The sequence below is a fragment of the Scardinius erythrophthalmus genome (assembly GCF_964197995.2).
Source record: "Scardinius erythrophthalmus genome assembly, chromosome: 4".
NCBI lineage: Eukaryota > Metazoa > Chordata > Actinopteri > Cypriniformes > Leuciscidae > Scardinius > Scardinius erythrophthalmus.
In genome coordinates, this window is record NC_138224.1 from 16,575,367 (window position 1) to 16,594,390 (window position 19,024).

At 36.9% G+C, this 19,024-nt stretch overlaps 1 protein-coding gene across 2 annotated transcripts in view; it reads left to right on the forward strand.

The window, feature by feature from the left end:
- The first annotated feature begins 566 nt into the window (after positions 1–566).
- Positions 567–19,024, forward strand: part of acss3 (acyl-CoA synthetase short chain family member 3) — a 36,428-nt gene continuing 17,970 nt past the window's right edge. Inside the window, exons 1-8 of one of the 2 annotated variants that reach the window (XM_081364477.1) lie at positions 567–1,098; positions 1,920–2,064; positions 2,491–2,679; positions 2,799–2,933; positions 4,133–4,273; positions 7,712–7,792; positions 8,423–8,518; positions 11,319–11,470. In XM_081364477.1, the coding sequence (XP_081220603.1) occupies positions 698–1,098; positions 1,920–2,064; positions 2,491–2,679; positions 2,799–2,933; positions 4,133–4,273; positions 7,712–7,792; positions 8,423–8,518; positions 11,319–11,470 (1,340 nt within the window). In that variant the 5' untranslated portion in view covers positions 567–697. Of the gene's footprint in view, positions 1,099–1,919; positions 2,065–2,464; positions 2,680–2,798; positions 2,934–4,132; positions 4,274–7,711; positions 7,793–8,422; positions 8,519–11,318; positions 11,471–19,024 lie in introns of those variants that run through there. The other variant, XM_081364478.1, reaches the window with a different exon arrangement.

Here is a 19,024-nt window from a genome sequence, read left to right on the forward strand (position 1 = left end):
TTTTACTTTTTTAGCAAGTAAATGTTTTAGAACCATTCTAAAAATGCCCACCTTCAGGTTGTGGTACACGTAGTTGTTGTGTAATCTTTGATTGAATGAATGAATGATTTTTTTTTTAAAGCAAACGTAAGAATGTTAGTAATATTTCGAGAGACAAGATCACTTATCCAACCTGAAGCAACTCAGGTTTATTTTATTATCCATACATAATTTTTTAGAAACATTGTGTTAAAATACATCAGTCTTTCAGACTATTCTTTCATGTTTCAGGCTTTGCAGGATTGATATCACCCTTAACATTTGTTCTCACACAGCTCACAGTCACAGTAGCCTATAAAAATGTCTGTACATGATAATATATAGCAGCCTTCATATTTTGAGGTTCTTGGCATTAGAAACAGTTCGAAAACAATTGTATAGGCTATTTTTCTAGACGCATTTATATGCATACTATAGCAGTGCTTAAACATTGTGTTTCATAAATCATGCAGGACACCCCAGAAAGCCCCAACATTACGTAACAGTCTCATTGCTTGGATTGCAGTATCGTGGAGTGGCCTCTGCCTGTGATCTGTAGTATTGAATTATTGCGCGGCCATTTTTGAGTTGGGAAATTTGGAGCTCGCTCTTTTCAGCGGTCTTCGTCAGCAAACATTGGAGCTGAAACGACGATATTCTGAAAAGATAACCCCAAAACATGCGTCTTTTCCAAACTACGCGTTTAAAACCCATCTGCTTTGGAAATGTAACTGCGTCTAGAGTGAAGGAAAGTAACAAAACAGTGAGTGCTGCTGGCTTTAGAGGGTTGTTGGGTCTGAAGTTTTCTTGCACAGGTGTGTCTGGACCATGTTACCTGCAAAAGGTAAAGACAAATATCGGACATGGATGTATACCGCTGGCTTATAAGCCAAACACAAATTATAACGCATACAGGAAACATTTTATTCGTGCGTTTTCATCAAAATACACGTACGAGGACGCGTTTGGCCTGGCACGTGACAAACCCGAAAAGTTCTGGAGTGAAGCGGCTCGTGGTGTTACTTGGTTTGAACACTGGACCAAAACTCTGGATAATACGGACACAGTGTTTCCAAAATGGTAAGTACAGTATTAGGGGGCGTTGACATTATGTGTTTACGTTCAACAGTAACATAATGGAATTGAACACATATGGGTCTCAGGCGTGAGACCTGTTGTTAAAGGGAAAGTTCACCAAAAAAGTATGCGAGTCTCTATGACAGACTCAGTCACCATTCACTGTATGGAAAAATAAATGCTATGAAAGTTAATGACTGAGCCGTTCAGTCAACATTCTTCAAAGCAACAGTTCTACTGAAATAAATATATCAAACATGGCTTTTGGGAGAAACAAAACACGAGGAAGAGTAAATTATGACAATTTGCATTTCTTTTTAACTTGACGCGCCTTATTTTAAAAACACAACGCTAATGGCGCGTGACGCACCGGAATGACGTATGTCTGACGCATGTGTGTATAGGCCAATCAAAAACAGCGCGAACCAGGGAATAGTGTTTTCTAATCTTAGCCAGTAACAACCAAAGTGGTAAACTAATACATATTTAAGATATTTAAGGATTGTGGATTGACATTGAATAAATGCGAATGTATACAGTTCAGTAAAAGATATACTGTGTAATATATTGTATTCAAGCCCCCAACATTATATAGACATATAGTCAAAGACTTGAAAAAAAAATCCAATGGAAAAAATATTTGCAAAGCGAAGGCAGCTGAAATAGTGGATGGGCTTTATTTTACCCTATTGAAATGCATTGATGGTAAATGGTATTTTGAACATTGGAATTTAAGCATTTTAAATTGATCATGGTCAAGGTATCATAACATGAGTATTACTTTTGTTCAACTATTTATGTAAGAACAAATGTTTCCATTACAGGTTTGTTGGAGGAATGCTGAATATGTGTTATAATGCTGTTGATCGGCATGTGGAGAATGGAAGAGGTGATCAAGCAGCTGTCATTTATGACAGTCCAGTTACCGGCACTAAACAGGTCATCACATACAGAGAAATGCAGGAGCAGGTAAAACACAGAAGGTGTGGTCACATTAGCGAAATTTCGTGGGCAAAAATGGTCTATTGTCAGTGGTCAATAGTGTAGTGATGTATGAAACACAGCTCACACAGAAGGCACTTTCAAAAAAAGCAGCTCTCTGCTGGTCAGTGGAGTGAATTTGCGTGACCAACTTGAACCCGTGGATAAATCTGTGTGGGGAATCTTTAGCGAAATTTCCAATTGTGTGGGTCATTGAAATGACTTGATTTTGCCCACGAAAATTCACCGGATCAAGTCTTTGAAACCAAGAACCTTCTTACACTTCATAAAATGCTGGACCAATTTGCATTCAGTGTACATTTTCTGTTGTTTTGATTAATTGATGTTTTAAGATTTCTGACTCCAGGTTGTATATGTATCCATATAGTTCAGCTTCTACACGCCTGTTTGTAGGTGTCCAGGTTGGCGGGAGTTCTGGTGAGGCATGGCGTAAAGATGGGTGATCTGGTGGTGATCTATATGCCTATGGTTCCTCAGGCCATGTTTGCCATGCTGGCATGTGCCCGTATTGGTGCCACCCACAGCCTCATATTTGGAGGATTTGCCTCCAAAGAGCTCTCCGTCCGTATCGATCATGCCAAGGCAAGCCATTGGGTTTTCTTTTTATGAAAATGAATAATAAAAAGCTATTTTTGTAAATGCATATCTCTGCTGAGGTTGCGAAAACCACTTGCTCTCTTAAATCATATTTTTCCCCGCAGCCCAAGTTGCTGGTGACAGCATCATATGGCATCGAGCCAGGCAGAAGAGTGGAGTACATTCCCCTGGTGGAGAAAGCTCTGGAGCTCAGCACTCACAAACCACACAAAGTCCTCATCTACAACCGGCCCAGCATGGTGAGTTACCAGAAACCGCACGGCACCTGGATGCCAGTTTCATTGTCAAACTGGCATAGTTTTTACTGCCTATTAACTGATAATGCAGTGAGAGAATACAAATTCAAATGTGGTCCCCTTTCTAAAAGAGTGAACCTCTAAATTCAACCTTCACATCCTCCTTCTCAACCAACATAAATCGTTGTAGAAGTAAGTTAGTCTTTCTTCATTTGTTTTAGCTGTACTTTATATTGTACCACTCAAAATATATTAGGAAATCAAATGTTCAAAGCGTTAAGCATTTCAAAAAACTCTAGCTAAATTTAATTTAAATGTGTTTTCTCATGTTGCTACATCTGCAATCAGTATGTTGATTTCACAACGCAGGAAATTGCTTAAGCTTCATCCTGTGTTGTCATGGAAACTGTTTGCAAATAGCTTTTCGATTTTCCAGCGGTTTGGGATACAGGATGAACCCCGCATGGTTGGTGAAGACGAACACGTCTTGGAAATTTATAATAAATAAATAATCATATGTGAGGGGAGAATTTGCCAGTCCCAGAAGTGTACATCCCGTTAGAACTTTAGAAGATTACTCAATAACAGGATCTTATTTACAGAAGATTTTGGAATATTCAAAACTACTTGATTAAAATGAAAACACATCCATGCACTGCCACAACAAATACCAAAACACTGGGTTAACACACTTATCCAACAAAATCAACTGTTGCATTTTGATATTTGCGAGCAATGGACACATTGTACAAAAAACAAACAAAAAAAACCCACTGTAATTAATCAAATTAACGTAAAACGAGTCTATAAGACTATAAGAAACAGCATCACGGTGCATAAATCATGGCAGAATTTAATATTTTATGTGAACTATTCCTTTAAGGCACCTGAAACACTGGATTTTCACTTTGGACTTCCCATAAAATTGAAACAAAATAACTTTTATGTCTGCCTGGCAGTGTTGAAATAAAGCTAAATATTAGAAAGCTTAAAATCTAAATATTAGATGAAAGATAAAAGAACAATTACAAAAACAATGATCAAACAAAAATAAAAGTTAATTCAAAATATTAATAAAAATTATGCAATTATTTAAATAATGCTAAAAATAACTGCTGCCTGGAGTGAGCATTTTGCTTCCTAATATCATTCTCTGATCATTCTTAAATGCTTTCACCCTTTCACCCATTTCTTTCCGATAGGAAAAGGTGTCCACACGTCCTGACCTGAGTTTGGACTGGGAGGAGGAAATGGCCACTGCCCGCCCTCATGACTGTGTGTCCGTCCCCGCTCATCATCCTCTGTACGTCCTGTACACCTCCGGCACTACTGGCACTCCTAAGGTAAAATCTTGTTTATGACAGTAGTACACAGCGATAAAGCACGCAGCTGAGGGAACGAATGAAATTGTTTACTGTGGAATAGATCCATGCTGTTTGGTGCTTTGTTTATTGTGTTAGCAGGAGACTATGAGCCATACGTCTTTATAAACTCCCTTGTGTATTCAAGATAAGAAGGAAGAAGCTTGTTTTAGTATAAAGGATTTAGCCTGTTGCTGTGATGCTGCCTGAAGCTCTGTAAGCTTTTCGCTAACAAAAAGAAGCTTACTAGAGCACAATATTCATGTGGTTTGAGGCTTTACGTCCATACCTACCCCAAACCTTAAATCTATTCTTAAAACAATGCAAATATAATGTTGGTAGCATTTTGATCACCGCCACACTGTGGTGCCAAGCTAAGCACGTGAAGGATGATGTTTTACGTTATTATTGGAACATAAGTACAAAGCCTATAGTTTACATAATACATAATAGTTTAGCATCCAAATATGGAATAACATATGGAAGCAAATATGGAAACATTTGAATTTGTGCCAAATGAGAGAGGTAGGCTACATGCAGTAAACGTTTTCAAAATATCTTGAAAAATGCTTTTGTCGGTTAACCAGTTAATTATGAGCATCCCTATTCCATAGCCTTTGGCCGTTACATTGTGTGTGTGTGTGTGTGTGTTTTCCTCACTATAGGACACTGATACAAAAGTAAAAAAAAAAAAAAACCCTAAAAAACATTGTGTTGATTGTGTCATTATGTGAATAGTAGCTGATCAATTCACTGAAAGAAACACTAAAAGCATCCCTCTCTCCCTCTCTGCAAAATATTGTAATTATTTTAATAAGCATGCACCAGTAACTTTGTCACAGCTGGCTTGACTGGGTATTTCCAAGCTGCAGGCTGTTTTTATTTTTCAAATATGCCATGTCTAGTTAAAATGCCTTAAAATCATTGCGATATTCTCAGTGTTTTTGATGACCAGCAAAATATCAGCTAAAAATGCTGGGTTATATTTTTGGTTCAGCCTGTTTGGTAATTTGTATTGGGTTCTTTTTTTTTTTTTTTTACCCAAGTGCTGGGTAGTTTTTGTGTAACTCTGCTTGGTCAGTTGTACTGACAATACATATGAAGAAACCCCCTACATACCTACCCAGCGGTGGGTCAATGTAACCCAATGTTAGGTAGTCTGTGCCAAACTGGTTAAAACTGGATAAATTTGCCAACGGTCATTTGTGGTCTGTTCTGAGAGAAAACGTCCTGAAGGGAAACTTCCTGAATAAAATTAAGGTTTGTATTACATTGTTTTCCTAACATTTTATTTTTTACTGTAGAAACAGTAAAAAACATCTGTATTCTCACATTATACTTTTTTTGTTTACATGTCCGTCACAGCTAACGCCTGCTTGGAACGCTCTCCTTCTACAAACGCAGCATACACTGGATATACACTCAGAGTAAACGACGTCACGTGCCGTCAAATGGAAGTTTGACCCCCTGCCAAACGAATCCTGCAACCAGGGCTGAGACACGTCAACACTCTATGCAACAAAGTTGACATGCTCATGTGTGTGTCGAGTTTGATGGGTTGAAACTGGCAGACGAGATGACACAAGGTAAAGCTGTTTTTGATGTAGCTTTGCATACACGATTATTAGCATAAGATTGTTATTTAATGAATTGGAACAGACTGATACTCTACTGATACCAGTTTTCTTCCTACAGACTCTCCAAGGCTGATCCTGACACTTTCTAAAACATTTTCAATATGTTTTTGAGTATTTTATGTTTGTCAAAGACTGACTTGTTATTGAATAAAAATGATTTAATATTTTATACTGTCCTATATATTTAAGAGTGATTTTAGATTTATTATTTAAAAAGAATAACCTTCAATATTTGGCATAGCACTATGCAACAACCTAGGAAATTTGTTAATGTATAAAACCCAAAATAAAATAACCCAGTATGTGTTCTATGCAATATTTACCCAGAAATAATATCTATGTCCAATATTTACTGAGAACCAGGGTGCCAAATAACCCAGCAATGGTTGTTTTTAACCATTTTAAGCAGTGTATTCTTTAACTTGTAATTCCTACATGATCCCATCAAATGTCCCACCTTACTTATTCTACTGTTCCACCCCAAGAACATTTTTATTTTGTCTATTTAATATTGTCCAAGAGGTGAAAAGCGTCTTGAAATTTGCGTCAGCATGCCTCAGGTGTTTGTCAATCCCTAACAACTCACTTTTATATGTACTTTGACTGAACAAGAAGCAAGACAAGAGAAGGGAGTGCAAGGAGCACAGGAGGAAGTTACAAGGCCTGAAGGCAGAGCGAACAAATACGGCTCTCCACTGACCCTGTCTTCAGCCAGTATGAAATATATGGCTCAAGGCAATGCTGCTCTGTACATAAAACACTTGCTAATGGCCCTCACACACACACACACACACACACACACCCCTCAGATTTATGGATTGGCACACACAGGATCTAATTATAACCCTACAACTCAAAATGTGTCCCTCAGTATCAATCCTCAGCCTGATTTGATAGTGATTTACTGACAATAAGGACAAAATGAATTGTAATACAGATAATGGTGATTAATTGTGTTTTGTTCATCTCACATGATTATGAAATAAAACATGATTACATGATACATGATTGTCTTGAAGGCTTTGTAAATAAAAAATAGTTAGAATAATTATTTACATGAATAATAGAAAATGAATAATAATATAGCAGTTTTGGGCCAGTGACCCCTATCACCCCCACCCCCCCACACACACCACCATCAAAAAATCAAATAAAATGAGGGCTAACTGAATATTAGTTTTGGTTATTATTCTCTGTGTACTAATTATTATTATTATTATTACATTTACACTATCATTCAAGAGTTTAGGGTAAATACTTTTTTTTTTTTTTTGAAATTGAAAGTATTATTCGGCAAGGATGTATTAAATTTATCAAAAATAACAGTAACTGTCAAAAACTTAACCTGCTTGAGTTCACTTTCCATTCACGCTGATTTTGTAGCCCAGCCACTATCAGTATAGTTGTTGTTATGAATATTAAAATTTTATGGAATAATAATTTATAAATGACATTTTTCGCTTTCACACATAATTAAGCCATTATTTGAATGAAAAGTTAAAGTGAAACTCGCAAATAATAAAATGAAACTGACCACAAATATTTGCCATTACATGAAAATTATAATAAAGCGAAACTGTTGTGACATGCATTCGGTTAAAGCCAGATTTATTTGCCGCACTCACACAATGCATTGCTGCACCGTTAAGGTGCATAGAAAAATGTATATTTTATTATCGTTATTGTTATCTTGACATTTTGTTCTCGTTCTTGTAATGAACGGGCCTTAACAGTGATGTTTGTTTCCTGTAAATAATGTCTTTCTTTTCTTTCTATTCTTCAGGGTGTAGTTAGAGATTCAGGAGGATATGCCGTGATGTTAAACTGGACCATGTCTAACGTTTATGGACTGTCTCCTGGTGAGGTACGTCATGATCTGTGATTTTTGCAAGTGGTAATGTCATGAAGAACTACATTTTTATACATTTTGTTAAGAAAAAAGATTTGATGTACTTTGAAAACATACTTCCTCCCCTATCTAAACCGAGTGCTCATTAAAAAATTGCATAAAATGCATACAAGTAAAATGGTGAAAAATTGTGTAGCACCTTCCGCTCTGCGTAACCATTCTGAGGACTCCAATGGTAAAGGAAGGTCACATTTACCATTGTTTAGCAGATTTTTGTGGACGTTAATCCAGTCATTTCAATAGGAATCCACTCCATCTGAAATTTAGCATTGGCACGAAAGATTTTCAGTGCAAATTCGTCGCATTGACCTACAGAAAGCTGATTGGTTTGAAAGTGACTTATATGTGAGCTGTGCTTCATACATCGCTACTCTATTGACTATAGACAATGGACTTTTTTGCCTGTCCAATTTCTGAATAGTCATAATTTCTCTATTGTGACAGCACCTTCTCGTCTGAAGTTTACAAGCTTTTTGATAGTTTTAGTCTGACCTTGGTTGACCAAAATGATGATAAATGCATGACATGACCCCTTGAAAAAGCTTCTGTTTCACACCGTTTAACCTTCACGTCTCTCTCTGTCAGGTCTGGTGGGCCGCGTCTGACCTTGGATGGGTGGTGGGCCACTCGTATATCTGCTACGGTCCGCTTCTACACGGCAACACAACCGTGCTCTACGAGGTACGGGGCATGTGTGTGCAAAAATGTGCGAATGTGAAATGAGTGTGAGTGCTTTCCAGCATTTGACCTGTGGACCGCTCCAGCTAACACTCAATTACCTGCTGTTGTGGTTTACTGTATCCTGACACTCATGCTGAACTGATGTCCATACTGTGGAATTTAGCAGGCCCTACCATTCCTTTCTCAAGGGGAATGAATGCAAGGAAGAACGAATCTCTTAAGCAAAATTCCTGAATCACTGACTCAGTTTGACTTTGTTTAGCATTCGATTTGCTGTTGCTTTTCATAAGCTTTTGTACTGGTAACAAAGCAGCTCCTATAGTATTAAACTAGTTCTCCTCATTGAGTCTTAGCTGAGATCGCAGCATGAATATTAAAATCATTTGCACTCGGTGGGAGACGATCAGACTGTTTGGTCTTCTGTCAAGGTGTATTCAGCACTGGCATCTTCTCTGCTGATTAGATGTTGTTTCGCTCCACATGAGAAAATGGGAGATTCTAACAGAATTTATTAGGCTGCTGTAGTGGAAGTTTGATTTCAACAGATTTCTCATACAATGTTAATGTCTTGGGCTGCGTTTCCCAAAAGCATTGTTAGCCTAAGTTGATCGTAGAGACCATTGGTGGCAATTGTTCTACGATCAACTTAGGCTTACGATGCTTTTGGGAAACGTAGCCCAGACCAAAAAGCCCTCAGGCTGTTTTAATTAATGTCTTTTGTAATTATGCACATTTATGGTCGTATTGGGTTTATACTATTAACTAATGCAACATGCCAAACCTAATCAAATTTATTCAGTAGTGGTGATTGCTAAGAAAACAGGTTTCAAACTTTTTGATGCCAATAACCCCAAATATAATCACCCCAAGAGACCCTGTTCGTAAAATAGTGTAATATTGTAGATATTTATGTTGTCTTTGTACAGGACTAAAGCTGAAATAAATTAATAAAGTAATATCTGGGAAATAGACAGTAGTCAACATTTGAAGTCGATCAAAAAGTTGTCCTAAGGCAAGAACGGGTTTTGTTCAAAATCCAAGTAGAACTTTGATGAAAGGTTTTGATCCACTTCACATGTTGACTACTGTATATTGTTACATCAAAATAATATGAATCGTTCAAATTTATTTGTGTGGTGCATATCACAATAAATATTGGTTCTTTTTTCTCTAATTTTTGAAAGTTCTAAATTGAAAATTTCCAAATTGCACTAGCAAGAACGTATTGAAGTAATTGGTTCACCCAAAAATGTTTATATATATTTATTTTTCATTAATTCACCGTCATGTCATCCTAAATCTGTTCTTTTCTTTTTCTTTTTTTGGAACATAAAAGAAGCTGTTTAAAAAAATAATAATAATTGTTTTATCTCTTGTCCATAAAGTCAATGGGGTCAAATGTTGCTTGGAACCCAACATTTCAATTATCTTCTTTTATTTACAAGGAAGAAAGAAAGGTTTGGAACGACATAATAGTGAGCAAACAATGACAGAATTTTCAAGATACTGTAGGATGACAGCATAGGTGGGATTTTACTTTCTAAGCAACCGGCCATCATACAGTTTTCCCCTGGTTGGGGAACACTTTAAAATGGGCGAGCAAAAAAAACAACAGCAGCAGCAGTATTTAGACTATGGGCTGTTTAGCTAGTAAGTAACCATCTAGATCACACTAATAATTACCTATCAGTGCCCTATCAATAACGAAGAACCCCCTAAGACCACCAAGCAATGCACTGAAAACCCCTCAGAACACTTTAGCAACCGCAAAGCAAAGACCTGGCAAAACCTGTCTGAGCAAACATCACTCACTTCAAAAATCAGAAATCTATTTAATATTGGATAATTTATATTACATAGCAAGTGATTCAGTAGGGTAAACAAAACAAACATTAAACGCCTGCCAATTACTGATTGATGCCGACGTGCAACGGATGCAGAACCTTGTTTTGAACATTGTAAATCAAGGTAAAACCTTGTTCTTGTTCTTGTTCAGTGAAACAACTATCCATGGGAAGCTGATGTTTCTTCCCCCTTTACTTTCTTTCTTTGGAATCAATCAGCCGTAGGTAGACCTATATTTTTGTTTCTATAACAACACCTAAATGTCACAATAATTATTAGTTATCTATGTTCAAAGCTTGTCTAAGAAAAATCTCATAACTTTGAAATTGATTGGCCATTTTTTTTCTCACTAAAATGAACACAAACGCTGTTCCAGAAACAAGAGAGGTTTGTGTGCAATCCGTTTGATTTGTTGTAATATGAAGTCATCGTTAAGCTCTGAGAGAATTCTCTCTGAGCAGCATGGCAGAAACATGAATATTTGAACAGCTCAGCGTTGTGCAGTGCTACTTGTGTGTGCAATCTCTGCAACAATATCATTCTGTTCCTTTGCCATACGTTTTGGCCATCTGCCACCCAGGCACCTTTTCAAACCACTCTCCATTTCAAACACATCCTTGATTTAATATTCACTCTCCAACCGCAGTAAATGCCCGTGCTGATCCAGTCTGACACTGGGAGACTGTTGAGAAAAATTTGGGGAAAATTGTTATACTTGCAACAAAGGGTTGTGCAAAATATTACACTTTGAAATAGCAACTTCAGTAGGATATAAAATTCTACTTTTTTTCAAAAGACTCTATCTGGAAATCTTCAGTAGTTTTTTAATTGGAAATCTTTAGTAATTTTGTTGATTTTTTTTTTTAAACATAATATTGAACCATTTCCCATAGTTTCTCAAGACATTGGCCTCATTTATGCATTCTGAGGCTTTAAGCAGTTGCTGTTTCCGCAGGGTAAACCTGTGGGGACTCCGGACCCTGGGGCCTTTTTCCGTGTGATGTCTGAGCATGGAACAGCCTCCATGTTTACCGCTCCCACTGCTATCAGAGCCATTCGCCAACAAGACCCTCAGGCAGAACACGGGAAACAGTACCCGCTCAGCAGGTAAACTTAAATCTGTACATGTACCTGTTCACATAATGGCCCACGACATGTAACATGCAGTGAGGCATCTGCAAACAAGTTTGTTTTATTTTTGGATCAGTGGCGACTACACAGGAAACACGGCTTCCCTTAAAATTTAATGACATGTTTACGTGCAGTATATTTAAGTAATCTCTGTCTCTATGTATTTACAGTGGTCCCAAAAAAAGTTTTTGGACACTTATAATAATATCATAATAAATATCTGAATATCAATGCATTAGATACAAAGCATCAAACCAAGTGGCAAATAATGCTGCTTTCCTCAGAGGTAACAGTACTTTTCTGAGACACATTTTAACTTTTAACTAATTATTTTAACACTGAACAAGTAGGACGTTTTTCATAGATGCAAGTTCCCCTCATAGTGGTCCAATCTAACGTAGAAATGAGTGCAGAAATCATCTTACGACAGGGTTCATGTGTGATTCATGAAACATTCGTATGCCACCAATCCCATCGTACGAATGATCGTACGTTAATAAATGTGGTGTCTGAAACAGTTGTCATTTAAATATCACGTCCATATAACAAGTTTATGACATGGAGAAACTTAACCTGGCTAAGAAGAGGAAGTAATTTCATGAAAGAGAAATTGATTTTTTACCAAAAACACCTGTTAACCTCATAACTGCAAACAATTAAATTATTATTTACTACAAGAAAATACTTTATTAATGTTATGGATAGACTAAATGACACTATCAATAAAATATTTTACCATTGGCAACACATTTTTTAAATGATGAATATGTGGCTTGGCTTCATATGTTTTCATTCCAGTCAAAATGCTTTTCTCAAAAAACAAAAACACCAGATTTACTATGCTGGACGCAAAAACTTGCGAATGGGAGTTGAAACATGACGTGAGATTTGATTGTAGCCACCGCTCATGCCCATTTTGTTAAATGTCCAGTTTTGTGTGGAAACGACCGTATGCCCAGTTTTCTGCCGTTTGTTCGGTTTGTAAACAAGGGCCAGTGACTTTAAAATTGTTTGACCAGAAAGACTTTGGGCCCTATCTTGCACCCAGCGCAATTGACTTTGTACACCGACGCATGTATCATTCCTATTTTGCAACCGCGCAAAGCGCGCTTTTCCCTCCACAGAAGCACGTCGGTTAATTAAGAAATACACTTGCGCTCCCCGGGGCGGTTCAGCGCAAAGAGGAGGCGTGTTCCAGCGCAGACGTTCCTTCATGCTATTTTGCAGGTTTAGAAAACCATTGCGCCACTAACCAGGAAAAAATAGTTTAAAGTCAGTGGCGCGTTGCGCATGTTATTCATAAGCTATTTTAGGGCGCATGCTTGGCCATAATCAATGTAGCGTGTGCACAACGTGAATGCACTTTGATTCTCTCATCTACACAGAAGCAGCAGTTTTCATTTTGGCAAATCATACATTATTACGATAGATAGATAGATAGATAGATAGATAGATAGATAGATAGATAGATAGATAGATAGATAGATAGATAGATAGATAGATAGACAATTTATTATAAAAGCATACATCTAGCTTACACATTTACCCAAATTATCATACGCCTTTTTAACCGAAGTTAATTTGGGTGGGTTTCTCCATCCCCAACTTCCCTGACGAGAGCGTTGCTCTCCTTGGCTGTGAACCGCTCCTGGTGCACGCCTGGCAAATCCGCCGTTACAATAGGAATCCGCTTTAGAACAAACGCGCCTGCTCTTAAAGGGAATGTGAGATGACGCTCTGATTGGTTTATTTCACGTTACGCCCAAACCACACCTATGAATAATGAAGCTACTTCAGACCAACCCATTTTAGATTTGCGTCGGGCGCAAGAGTCATTTATCCCGCCGGGAAAATAGCAACAGCGCCAAGACCCGCCCACAAAGTTACTTGCGCTTTGCGCTTTGACACTTGCGTTTCAAATCGTTAAAATAGGGCCCTTTTTGTCTATATTTTGAAACCGTATTTTTTTTATTTAGTTTTTTGGGATATTTTTTTTCAGTGCTATTCCTTTAAAGGGATAGTTCACTTTGAAATAAAATTTTGGTATGTTTTAGCTTACCTGAAGGGAATCCAAGATGTAGGTGTCTTTGTTTCCGCAGTAGTTTCAATTTTGATATTTTTAGGTCAAACCGTTCTTGTCTGACAGTCATATCATGCAGGTCTATGGTCACGGTCTCAAAGAGATTTAAAAAAAATCACAGAGTCCAAATTAAAACAATGCCCCATCGTCCAAATGAAACAATTCCCCATCCGCTCAACTGCTCGTTTCGTGTCTTAGGCCATCAATGTGTACTTACGATGGGAAATTGTTTAATTTGGACAATGGGGAATTGTTTTAATTTGGACGCTGTGCATGCTCTTTGAGACAGTAACCATAGACCTGCATGATATGACTGTCAGACAAGAACGGTTTGACCTAAAAATATCAAAATTGAAACTACTGCGGAAACAAAGACACCTACATCTTGGATGCCCTTCAGGTAAGCTAAAACATACCAAAATTTAATTTCAAAGTGAACTATCCCTTTAAGATAAATGTAACAATAAACAATAATTAAAAAAATAATTAATTTGAAAAAATGAATTGTTATATAATACAAAATACATTTTTAATTGTGGCTTATGTGTCCAAATACTTCTTGGGGCCACTTTACAATGTAAACATCAGCCTTGGTGCATTGAACTGTTTTTTGCTATTGTGCTGTTTGACCGTTTATTTTTCAAAAGAAATGGTGACTTATTGGACATCAGGCTTTCAGTGTCACGTTGGCTATAATGGAGTGCACAAAGAAAGAGATTGAGAACAAAAATAGTCTTTAATAAAATAAACAAGGAACACTCAGGAGATCATAGGAGAACAAACTAACACAACCACCTTAACTAAGGCACAGATTGAAACTCAGGGCTTAAATACATGGAGACTGGGTAATCAAACTGAACAGAAACATGTGCGAGGGACTAATTAACAATCATAGAACTAAACTTACAGTAACTAACTAGGAACTCAGGAAAACAGAAACTGAGCAAACAGAGTGAAAACGAAAATTACTTATACTTTCTTTCCCACGCAAAAGCAAGGCTTCTATATTATCTGATTGAGTGAGATCTCAAATGGACAGAACTTAGCAACGAACGCCCAGTAATGTTAATGGTGATGTCAGTAAGCAACTGTTTGATATGGAAAGCGGAGTGCACAGCATCGGAAGTACAGTTGCAGTTATTCATAACACATTTATTTAAGTTTTCATAATCTTGTCTTTTGCCTTTAGTTATTTTTAAATAATGAAAATCCAGGGCTGCCAACTTTTTGAGTTTAGCTTGTAGTGAGAACTATGGTGGTTTGGGGGGATTGTAAATACAAAACAAAAAACCTTGCATCACGATAAGTGTGTTGTAATTGTCAAAACATTTGGTAACTAAACAGAATTTCATGACGTTTAGTGACGACATGTTACAATGTTTACATGGTACAATGACTGGTAGGATACTGTTTTTATTATTGCTTGACTCAAATTTCACGATTTAAAATCATAAGCTTGTGATTCAATTACGATCTTGATTCAATGTTGATTCATTTGAATAAATATCAGGTACAGTAGCTTCATGTTAATTTTTCTCAAGGAAAAAAAACGCTAATGCTGTTAACATACAGGGAGCCCTGTCAGCTTATTATTAAAGGTTAAAATTAACAGGTCAATCTAATATAATGTAGATTTATAATAATAACATTATAGTGTTTTAAGTGATATTATTAAATAATATGTTATATAGTGCATATATTTGGCAAAATACTCCTCTCTATATTTTATTATTATATATTTTTAGGTAAATTTAAGGTAAATGTAACATGACATTGTTTTACAAGTCATTTCTCTGCTTAGTCGCAGTTTGGGGAGCTACATTGTTGACACCTAAATTAAAATAATAGCTGTAAATACCGTACACATTTTTCCATTTTATCTAATGTCTGTTGCCACTGTTTTGTTTTGTCCCTCAAATCATTACTTTGTCTAACAAAATATAGCATATAAGCACTCGTAATGTGAATTGAATTATTGTTATCAGATTTGAATGCTTTCAAAATCTTTAAATGTCACTAAACAGCCCTAGTTTAGAAATGCCATTACAGTGTGATTCTAGTGTGGATGTTCTGTCTACAAACACTATGTTGCTGTTTGCTGTGAAAGTGCATTTGGGGGATAAAAAAAAAGCAGTTACCATGGTGATAGTAATGGACATGTTTCAATAAAGCAGTATAGAGTTGCTATACAATGGTTATGGCTTTGATTTAAAATAAAGCACCATTATGGAGCATCAATTCCACTTCTTCCTTGCACTCAAATGATATTCTGCCTGTAATAACTATTCAGTGCCCATTTAAAGGCTCAGTCACATGGCCATTAATCATTTACATAAATGTCCAGTTAATAGATGGTTATGAAAGCTTGCACTCTGGAGAAAATGAACCAGAAAAGGAATTGCATTGATGTGTCGTTGGAGGTATACTGTAGCGTTATCCTTTTATCCCTGTGATCTACAATGTTCATCAAGTTTTATTGCGCAGAAAACTGAAGCTTTACCTACGTGACCATTTTCATCCTCTCGCTGACTTATCATCATCAAACTTTATTACAGACTCAATGTCCAAATTAAAAACAGGCAATAAATAAAAATGAACAAAACACACACACACACACACACACACACACACACACACACACACACACACACACACACACACACACATACACACACACACACATACACATTATCTGGCTTTGAAAATACAATGAATTACAGTTTTACCAGCATAGTGAACCCCGCTAGATCAAAAAATACTGTAACATCATTACTGTCCAATAATAGCATAATAGGGATTGTCATTTAGTAGATGGTGCTCGTTTAAATTTTTTGACACCTCATGAATGTTTATGCTGCATAAATATCTTATGCAAATCATAGTAGCAATAATGAAGTTGTATTTTTCACTATAAAAATAAACATGTAAGGTGGGTGCCAGCAAGTCTGGGCTACCTCTCGAGAAAACAAAAGGCTCTCCTGAGAATTAACATTTGAACTCTCTCTTGCATATGTAACAGCAACATCTGAGATGCACCACAAAGTGCAGCTCACACCTTACTTTTACAATCTCCCCCTGCTCCCCGCTTCTCCTCACCTAAAACTCACTGAAAACCTATGCAATGTTAAGTGCGTACAGAAAGTAACTATACATGTTTGGTATAATTTAAAGTGTCTCAGTGCACCTGGTAAAATGGTCTCATTCTCCCAGCGATAATGAAAAGCTAAAAGAAGTTATAAAATATGAGAAATGTGGTGTGCCCCTTAAAGGTGTTCCCTCCCCTAGATCCTCCATTCAAACTACCTCCTGTATGTAAATCAGTTTTCCCTTCCACAGATATCAAGAACCCATTCAATTTCAAATTCTGATCTCACAGTTGTGAACCCCTCAATAGGGGACCAAAATCTAATTATACTGACAGACACCACCATTTGGCATACTGAATTATCTGGGTTTATAAGGAAAATTGGCAAAAAGTTCGAGGAGGCTGTAGGTAGACTTCTTACACGATCGCCCTGTGTATTTTTCGTTGCCAGGTAAATGTTTCTATAATTCCTCGATTTCCGAATTGTTGTTGTTAAATTTGATTGACCGATGATTTTATTCTATGAATTGGATTTTTAATTATTGTTCTATTACCTGGTCAATAAATTGTAAACATATGATTTTATTCTGGCTCACTCTAAAATTGTTTTCCCAAGTAGATTAAATGGATTTGTATGTTCCCGCAAGTTTTGTGTCAGATTAGTGACGACTAATATTTGGCACTAATTCAAGTGTACTTTGTTTGCAAAGACAAGAGGTTGAATTTCTGTTTAGAATAGCAAAAGTGCTGCTTGACCAACCTAAATCTGTGTGTGTCTTACCTTTGTTTTAATTTAATGTTACTTTAGATAAGTGTACGTGGGAAACCATGGCATGGCCAATCCAAAGATATTATAAGAGAAGTAATGTTGGTCAGCTTATATCTGTAGTAGTGGCTATACCTCTACTGAAGTAAACGTTAAGTTAAATTCAAGTGTATGCAATTCCATGGGGGCTATACCAAAGTGTCTTTGATTGTGTAAGTGTGAATGTGACCGATATATCAGCAATTAACTCTGTTTGATGATCAAAACTGATGAGCTTGTGTTCGTGAGACCCATGTTAAACAGAAGACATGAGGACCATAGTTTCCTAATCTGGAACGGGTAAAATATACTTAAAGAGTTAAAAAGAATAATCAAACATTCGCTCACTTTTAATGATGCTCAGATATCATTAAAAACTTTTTCATTTATGGAGTCAGATGAAATAACGAGGTAATACATTTGAGAAAATGTATTTCATTTAATCTTGTTGTGTTGCGTAAAAGGAAAGACAGTAACGCGCAGAAACCTTCCCCGTATTATTGGAGACCGCCATTGGACCTTTAGTCGGGCTTACAAACACATGGCCATTATTTCCATTTAAACTGGCTTTATGTGGCTCTGGCTCTGTCAGTTATTTATTATACTATGTTTCTTTAAAATGAACCTTAGTGAATATATAGGCCACTTTAATTTTTGAACTTAAATGATACAAGCAAGGAAAAAAAAGATGAAATGTAAGGAAGGACAATTCAGCTTGACCAAAAAGAGCCACGCAATGCGTGACTTTACACAAAAGCACAGGCTCTCAGTCCAGGAGTGTGTCTCTCGTGTCGGCGCTGTAACCTGCGGCTCTCAGTGTGGGTTTAAATGCATGCCAGAGGGCACGACTCGACTCAATAGAATTTTCCAGCTCAGAGAATCTACAGTGAAGCTGTAAGATCAAGATCTGCCTTCTCGCCAAGATCATAAGGCCGATGTTAACCCACACCTGCCGGAGGTCGCTGTGATAGATTTGTTCAGATGGATTCCTGAATCTATTTCATCCATGGATTTGTAAACACGAATACTGTTGCAAAAGGTACCTTTATTGCACAAGTTGTAGTGTAATCTTTTCGCCTACTTACACACTTTTACACAATTTAGTTGTAAGCCCGACTCAATCGGCCCAGTGGAGGCATCCGGTCAGCGGGTGAAGGTTTTTGCGCGTTACTATCTCTCCTCGTGGCAAAGTAATTTGATTAAACAAAATACATTTTTCATATGCATTACCTCGTTATTTCATCTGATAAATGGAAAGGTTTTAATGATATCTGGTAATGATATGACATCTGTGCATCATGATGTGAGCGAATGTTTGACTATTCTTTTTAACTCTTTACTGAAAATAATGTCAGAGTCTGTTAGAATAAAATCAAATGTTAACAATTTATTATCTCAGATAATAGATAAAAAAACATCACATGCTCTGGAATAAAGAGAGATGCAGACCTTGACATTAGGAACTACATGATGCTGAGAGATTTGTTCAGGATCACGGGCCAATTCGAGCTACAAATCGCACTGAGCCTCTTGTTGCATTTCATTTTATAGACAGAAACT